The sequence below is a fragment of the Panthera onca genome, chromosome A1 (genome assembly GCF_046562875.1).
Source record: "Panthera onca isolate mPanOnc1 chromosome A1, mPanOnc1 haplotype 2, whole genome shotgun sequence".
Taxonomy (NCBI): Eukaryota; Metazoa; Chordata; class Mammalia; order Carnivora; family Felidae; genus Panthera; species Panthera onca.
This window is the reverse complement of record NC_138339.1, coordinates 144589466-144597347: the sequence shown is the minus strand read 5'-3', so window position 1 is coordinate 144597347 and position 7882 is coordinate 144589466. Positions and strand designations below refer to the sequence as shown.

Genomic DNA, 7882 nt, shown 5'->3' with positions numbered 1-7882 from the left:
ATTTGCGATTAGCATCCCATGTTGACCTCACCTGAGTCACGCATCCATAAACGGCACCCTGTGTATACAACCAAGTATTTCAGAGCAAATTGTAGGCATGTTAGCAGCTGGGTTTTATGGACACCGGATGCCTTCCCTTTTGCCCATGTTGTACTAGAAATGTGTCAGAAAACTTGAGTGAGGAAGCCAGGGCTTTTAGAGCACCCTGAGGAACTATCTGCACAAAGAGGTGACACTGAACCCACAAGAGTGGATGGGATTTTCACAATGTTACTGGGGACATATGACATTCACGTGTCTTACTTTTTGTCAAGGGATTATGTGTAATGGGGGAACAATGGGGGTCTAAGAATGCAGACTCTTAAAGAGAAGTGGGGTGCCTGGGTGGCTCACTGGGTTTGCGTCCGACTCTTGGTTTTGGCTCAGGTCATGATCTCACGGTTCCTGAGTTTGAGCCCCGCATCAGGCTCTGTGCTGACAGCAAGGAGCCTGCTTAAGATTCTCTCTCCCTCTCTCCTTCTCTCTCTCTGCCCCTCCTCTGCTCACGCTCTCTTGCTCACTCTCAAAAATAAAATAAACATTTAAAAAGAGAGTGAGAGAGAGAAGTGGATGGTCCCAGGGTGGTCTGCTCCAGCAAAGTCTATGATGCTAAGAATGGTTAGAAGTTAGGTGTGATTTGTTCATGGAACTCCCGGCAGATAAAAGCATTGGTCAGGTGGTCTGGGGGGGAGGCAGATATGGGATTTTGGAGTGAGGGGTAAAAAAAGAAGCCAGGAGAGTGGATGGCTTTTGCAGGAAACCTGGCTTTGAAAGAAAGAAGGATGTAGTGAGAGAGCCAGAAAGTCCCAGGATTAGGTTACCGGAGATATATCATACTAATGTGTTCTCTTTCGGTCCCAGTTCCTTCGTTTAGTGATTGGAAATGAATGAACAATCAGAGAAGAGTGTCACGCAAGAGGGACACACAGGTCAAAGCTCTCCTGAGAAAGACTGTCAGATCGGACAAAAGCAGCTGGTATGGCAAGTGGATATTAGGGTTTCATGGTATTTGGAGAGGTCTCAGCTCAGGGATCTCGGAGGTGAGCCTGGTCTTGGGTGGAAGGTGGGTCCCGTCAGGATTTCACAGGAAGGTTCTCTGCTCCTCCATACGGGTGGGGCTTTTCCCCCATTTCTTTCTGCTCTCTGAGGGGCTGGTCTCACTTCACGTACCTCCTCTCTGCCACTCACCTCCCTTGATTTACAACCCAATGTTCTGTGCAATAAAATCCTGCCCCTTGGAGAAAAATATTTGCAGAGACTATAGTCCAGTGTTTTTATTTAACAAGCCCTAAGGTTTTTTTTTGCCCCCTATTACCTGCTGGTCATGATTCTAAAACTTGGTACATATTAATTCATCAAACTTGTATCACAGGGTACTATCGTGACCCCGTTTTGCAAAGGGAATCAGTGAGGCTTAGAGAAGTGGGAGCTTGTTCAGTGCACACCCCTGACAAGTGGCCAAGGTTTGAACTTGCGTCTCGTGTCTGTGTTCTTACACTTTTGTCATGGAACTGACAATGACAGTAGACGATATGAAGTTGTCTTTATTTCACAGCCATACCTAAATACAGAATTGTTTCATACAGTCTAGTTTGTAAAACAAACCCATACACACACACCAAAATGAAAATTTAAAGAAACATGGGGCACCTGGGTGGCTCAGTGGGTTAAGCATCCAACTTTGGCTCAGGTCATGATCTCGTGGTTTGTGTATTCAAGCCCTATGGCAGGCTGTGCACTGACCGTGTTGTGTCTGCTTGGGATTCTCTCTCTCTCTCTCTCTCTCTCTCTCTCTCTCTCTACCTCTCCCTTTCCCTCTCCCTCTCCCTCTCCCTCTTTCTCTGCTCTTCCCCTGCTTGTGCTCTCTCCTTTCTCTCAAAGTAGTAAATAAATAAACTAAAAAAATAACCCAGAAAATTTAAAGGAACATATTTATATTATTTTAGACAAACTGGACTATTATTATAAGCTAAATCAACTGCAGACAAGGCTGAAGTTGTTACTGACTTGTTACGTTGAAATTCACACTTTGAAAGTTTCCCTTTTGTTTCCAGGTGTGGTATTTCATCTCTGTATGACAGCCTGTGTGTTTTGGGGCCAATGAGATTATATTCTTCTGAAATCCTTCAGAATAGCATTCCCTTCCCTAGTGACCTATGTGCCACATTTTTGAAATAAGGTGTCAGGATTTATTGAAGAAGCATCTTTGTTCCTTGTCTTTCTCAATTGGGCTCCATTTCTTTTCCATCTGTAAATGTCCCCAGATGGAGTCTTTTGAAAATCTCCACTAACACTCTAGAAAGCCATGCGAGGAAGATTTTCTTCCTCAAATCTGGCTCTTACTGAGAGTGGATCCTTCAGGTGGGTGCACACTGCCTTGAAGTGATCCAACAACATGATTGTTGTGAAACATATTCCAGAACACGGTGCGGGGGGGGGGGGGGGGGGGAGGATGGGGCTGTGTGCACTTTGGGGTCCCATTGTGGTTTGAGACCCTTCACCTTGAGTTTCTGCAGCCAAGAGTTGCAGAAGGGCTCTCTTCCCTTTTTCCCTCCCTCCGTAAAATGCTAATTCTGACTTTCATCCCCATCAGATTTGAGAAGCCAACTGGTATTTTCCAGGTGTAAAAGGAATTCTGTTCCTGCTGGGTTGTTTTCTATGGTTTTCCTTTTTTAATTATATGAGTTTTTTACTGTGGATTTCTTCATTCAGAAAGAATGACCTAACGTGAGGAAATTTACACGTGAGGACATTTATATCATCTTTAGAGACTGAATCAAATAAAACTGTTTCTTTCTCTAGGTAAAACATCTGTGCTTTCATGATATTATGGCGGAAGTTTATTTTGATACAACATAAAACAACTCTCAAATTCTTACTACTAATACATTTTATTTGTTTCGTAGCAACAGATAGAGCGGCAGTTAAAATGCTTGGCATTTCAAAACCCTGGACCACAGGTAGCGGACTTTAATCCTGAAACAAGGCAGCAGAAAAAGAAAGCTCGGATGTCAAAGATGAATGAATATTTTTCTGTAAAATACAAGTAAGATCATGATTTATTGTATTTGATTTGCAGGATTGTAACATGCCTGAATTCTCCCGGACAAAGCAAAGATTGCCTCTTCTTTATGTTTTAAAAATATCTTTTCTTGGGGCGCCTGAATGGCTCAGTCGGTTGAGCATCCGACTTCAGCTCAGGTCACGATCTCACGGTTCGTGAGTTCGAGCCCCGCGTCAGGCTCTGGGCTGATGGCTCAGAGCCTGGAGCCTGCTTCTGGTTCTGTGTCTCCCTCTCTCTCTGCCCCTCCCCCATTCATGCTCTGTCTCTCTCTCTGTCTCAAAAATAAATAAACATTAAAAAAAATTAAAAAAAATATCTTTTCTCAAGTGCAGTATTGCCCCACGTATTTGGAAGTTAGCAACTTCAAGAAATAGACAATAATCCCAGACTAGTAATCAGTTTTTTAAAGGTACCAGAAACCCTTGGATTAGAGTAATAGCTTTAGTAAGAAAGATGATTAAAAGTAAGAAAGATGTAGGGTCCAGCTTTGGCTCAGGTCATGGTCTCACGGTTGGGGGGTTCAAGCCCTGTGTCAGGCCTTGTGCTGACGGATCGGAGCCTGGAGCCTGCTTCGGATTCTGTGTCTCCCTCTCCCTCTCTCTCAAAAATAAACATTAAAATTTTTTTTAAAACTTAAAAATTTATGCCCATTAAAATACGCCTTAAAAATAGTGAAAGACAAACCACAGGATAGAAGTTATTTATAATTTGGAAGGTCAGTATCCAGAGTTTATATAAGTCAATAAGAAAAAGATAAACATCTAAAGAGAGAAATGAACCAAACAATGAAGAAAAGGCTAATGAACATTCAGGATACAGAACCTCATCAGTACAGCAGAGAGGTTCCAGAGAGAGGCAGCATTTAGTCTGACAATATCAATGTTGATGAATTTTGTTTTTTTATGTTAAATCTTTTTTAACATTTATTTATGTTTGAGAGATAGAGCACGAGTGCGGGAGGGGCAGAGAGAGAAGGAAACACGGAATCCTAAGGAGGCTCTAGGCTCTGAGTGCTGGGCTCGAACCCACAAACCGTGAAATCATGACCTGAGCTGAAGTCGGACACTTAACCAACTGAGCCACCCAGGGCCCCTTAATTTTTTTTAATGTTTATTTATTTTTGAGAGAGAGAGACAGAGAGTGATCAGGGAAGGGGCAGAGAGAGAGAGAGAGAGAGAGAGAGGGAATCTGAAGCAGGTTCCAGACTCTGAGCTGTCAGTATGGAGCCCAACATGGGGGTCAAACTCACGAGCCACGAGATCAGGACCAGAGCCGAAGTCGGACACCAAAGCGACTGAGCCACCCAGGCGCCCCAGATGCCCAATGTGGGGCTTGAAGTCACGACCCCAAGATCAAGAATTGCATACTGTACCGACTGAGCCAACTCAAGACCCCAAGGGATTGTTATTACTTAAAGCTGTGGTTCCTCTTGGAGGGCCGGGTTGAGGGATGCTGTGGGCGGGCCATGGAGAAGACCTCAGTGCCATAATACTCTTTTATCAAGCTGGGCAGTGGGCAAGTGGAGATTTGGTTTATTCTTCTTCTTTACCTGTGCATTTATGTTTTGCACACTTTATTTTTTAAGTTCATTTATTTATTTAAAAGTAATCCCATTGGGCGCCTGGGTGGCTCAGTCAGTTAAGCATCTGAGTCTTGATTTTAGCTCAGGTCATGATCTCACGGTTCGTGGAATCAAGCCCCACGTCAGACTCTGTGCTGAGTGTGGAGCCTTCTTGAGATTCTCTTTCTCCCTGTCTCTCTCTGTCCTGCCCTGGCTCGCGCATGTGCTTGCGTGCTCTCAAAAAATAAATATATAAACATTTAAAATAATCTTTGCCACCCAACATGGTGCTCAAACTCATGACCCCAAGATCAAGAGCTCTTCTAACTGAGCCAGCCTGGCACCCCTGTTTTGCACACTTTTGTATGTCTGATATTTGAGAGTTTTATAAAAGAAAGCATCAGATCAACAGGAAACTATAAAATCTGTGTGTTGGTATCAGAGTTAAGGCAAAGGAATATTTTTGGGTTAAGGCAAGGTGACAAGGACAAGATCTGGTATGTGCTCTCTGGTGGCTTCATGACCACGGTTTCCATATTGGATTTTTTTTTTATTAATTTATTTTTTAATGTTTAGTTTTGAAAGAGAGAGAGAGAGAGAGCATGAGTAGGGGAGGGGCAAAGAGAGAAGGGAGACACAGAATCTGAAGCAGGCTCCAGGCTCTGAGCTATTAGCACAGAGCTCAATATGGGACTTGAACCCATGGACCGTGAGATCATGACCTGAGCCAAAGTCAGACTCTTAACTGACTGAGCCACCCAGACGCCCCCATATTAGATTTTAAATCTCCTGGTCTGCTGGCACCTGAATTTCCTGGTGGACATGGGAGGGGGTGGTCTGTGCATCCCACAGACAAAGCACTCCAGATGTAAATCCTCTTTGGAAGGTATTCCCGATAAAGTGAGAAAATCGGGCAGCAAGTTTCCATAGTGATCCCCAGCCTCCCCTGCTTTGTTAGGAGAGGGAGGAAGAAGAAACAGCGTTACTCAGCTGAACCGGAAGAGAGGAGATTCTGTGCCTGTTTCAGGATAAAGGGAGCAGAAAAGTGGACAGTCTCACCACACCAGCTTAGGGCCAGCCCTTGTTAATTTTTTACTTCCAATTGTTAATAAGGGATACAAGCTATATAGAGGCACTTTTGTCACACTGAGTCTTTCACGTGGCTCACTTTTGAAGGGTTTATTTCAGAAGGGCTCTGTTTGGAGAGGATGGCAGAATTCTTGTGGAAGCTTTTGCCTCCTGGACGTGTTGCAGGGGCTGACAGAGAAAGTGTGGGCACTTAGAGCAGGGTGTGGGCTCCACTGCTCGCCTCGGGTACAGAACTAATTGCCTTCACTTAGCTCATGACGGATCCTACCACCTTGATCACCTGCTCTCTCTTCTTCCACTGGGTAAGAAACAAAATCAGAAAGGAAGGGAAGCAAGGGTACCTGGAGACTGTTAGGTAGCAAAGGACTGTTAGTGCGTGTGTGTGTCTTTCTTCTTAATGATGATGGCGTAGTAATGCACAGTTCTAATATTTATCTCGAGTTATTAAAAATATAACTGTATTCACTGTAGTGCTTTAAAAAAAAGTTTATATATTTTGACAGAGAGTGCATGTGCATGCACAAGTGGGAGAGGGGCAGGCAGAGAGAGGGGGAGACAGAGAGAGAATCCCACGCAGGCTCTACGCTGTCAACCCAGAGCCCGACGCGGGGCTCGAACTCACCAACTGTGAGATCATGGCCTGAGCAGAAACCAAGAGTCAGATGCTCAACCGACTGAGCCACCCAGGTGCCCCTCCCTCTAGTGTTTTTTTTTTTTTTTTTATAGAAAGAAAAAAAGTGCAATTTTTCAGGGAAAACTTCATCAAGGATGATTACAGTTTTGAAGAAAAATTGGGGGCATTCGTAGGAAGAAGCTTTTATTCAGCTGTTCTTTCTCATTTGCTTCGGTGGAATATTCTGTTCCCCGGCATGCTGGGAAAACAAAGTGACTAGCCTGGCTGTGTTGGGAATCCGTGGCATGTTGGCTGAATTTCCCCAAACACCACTGCCATATCACATTCTGGAGCGTGGCTGGGTAATCTTGAGGATGACATTTGCTCAGAATAGACGGGCTGTATTTATGAAGTGAGCTGCATAGTCCTTCATTCTCCGTGCTGAGGAAACCGGGACTGTCGTCTGCTTTCTCGGCAGGGTCAGGAAGAAGTACGACAAAAGTGGCCGGCTGATCTGTAACGACGCCGATCTGTGTGATTGCCTGGAGAAGAATTGTCTGGGCTGCTTCTACCCTTGTCCCAAGTGCAACTCCAACAAGTGTGGGCCCGAGTGCCGGTGCAACCGTCGGTGGGTCTATGATGCCATTGTCACCGAATCTGGGGAGGTGGTCAGCACACTGCCATACCCCGTTCCTGACTAGGAGCTGTTCCCTGGGAACAGCTTTGTTTCTTCTTTCTGTTTCTTCTTGACAGTGAAGCCAACTTCTTTCTCATGGGTGGATTTTAGGGCTTGGGGGAAATGCTGAGAGAAGATGCTGAAGGTTCATGTTCTCTGAAACTGTAGAACAATGTAGAATGGGCAGTCGCTCCAATGCCTTCACTCGTGACCAAAGGGTGACAGTGCATGGTCTCAGCATCGCCCCCCCTGAACACCTCCGTCTCTGCCCTCAAGTCAAAAATGTCTTTCGTCTTTACTGGTACCTGAGAAGATGTAGTTTTAAGATGTTCAGAACTCTGTAGCTGAGAGCTCTCCTTACAGAGAACATACAATCATAAGTTTGTAAGAGCTAGCTACCCTTGCAACCTTACACACCACAAGTTCCAAGTCCGACTCACTTCTTGAATTAAAAATACACCCCCACACTCTGTGACTTTGCACTGTATTGTCTTGTTTTTTATATGTTGATAACATTAAAATTAAATTTGGTAATACCTGGCAGTATTTTTATGAAAAATTTGTATTTTATTTGCAAACTTGAGAAATTGGGATGACGGTATCCTACACGCCAGTGGTTGACTTTTTCTTTGCAATTCAGGATCAGTATTTCAAGATTCTTTTCAAAAGGAGGAAACAAGTTATGTAAAAGTGTGTTGTTGTAGGTTAGTTGACTAAGTAGATGTGATTTTTTTCAATTCTGATACATTGTAGAAGGTTATACAGACCTTTGAGCTGAGCCTTCTTTGGATTTGCTTTTATTTTTTTAATTAATTCCTTTTTATTTGGGAGAAAGAGCAT

The 7882-nt window shown here is 44.1% G+C and overlaps 1 protein-coding gene across 2 annotated transcripts; it reads left to right on the top strand.

The window, feature by feature from the left end:
• The first annotated feature begins 904 nt into the window (after positions 1-904).
• On the top strand, positions 905-7583 carry ARL14EPL (ARF like GTPase 14 effector protein like). Of its 2 annotated transcripts, XM_060633998.3 has the most exons (3): positions 905-1015; positions 2946-3085; positions 6845-7583. In XM_060633998.3, the coding sequence occupies exons 1-3, from the start codon at positions 923-925 to the stop codon at positions 7065-7067; spliced, it is 456 nt and encodes a 151-aa protein (XP_060489981.1). In that variant the 5' UTR covers positions 905-922; the 3' UTR covers positions 7068-7583. The 2 variants fall into 2 exon arrangements, 1 of the variants encoding a protein (XP_060489981.1); XR_009610580.3 differs by lacking the exons at positions 905-1015; positions 2946-3085 and adding an exon at positions 5627-6055 and having other exon boundaries at positions 6845-6938.
• Positions 7584-7882: the final 299 nt, after the last annotated feature.

Excerpts from the sequence above, each read along its gene's own strand:
- ARL14EPL (XM_060633998.3), top strand. The coding sequence starts at position 923 with ATGAATGAACAATCAGAGAAGAGTGTCACGCAAGAGGGACACACAGGT. Across the intron at positions 1,016-2,945 it reads AGATCGGACAAAAGCAGCTG|CAACAGATAGAGCGGCAGTT; the intron begins GTATGGCAAGTG and ends TTTGTTTCGTAG. Across the intron at positions 3,086-6,844 it reads TATTTTTCTGTAAAATACAA|GGTCAGGAAGAAGTACGACA; the intron begins GTAAGATCATGA and ends CTTTCTCGGCAG.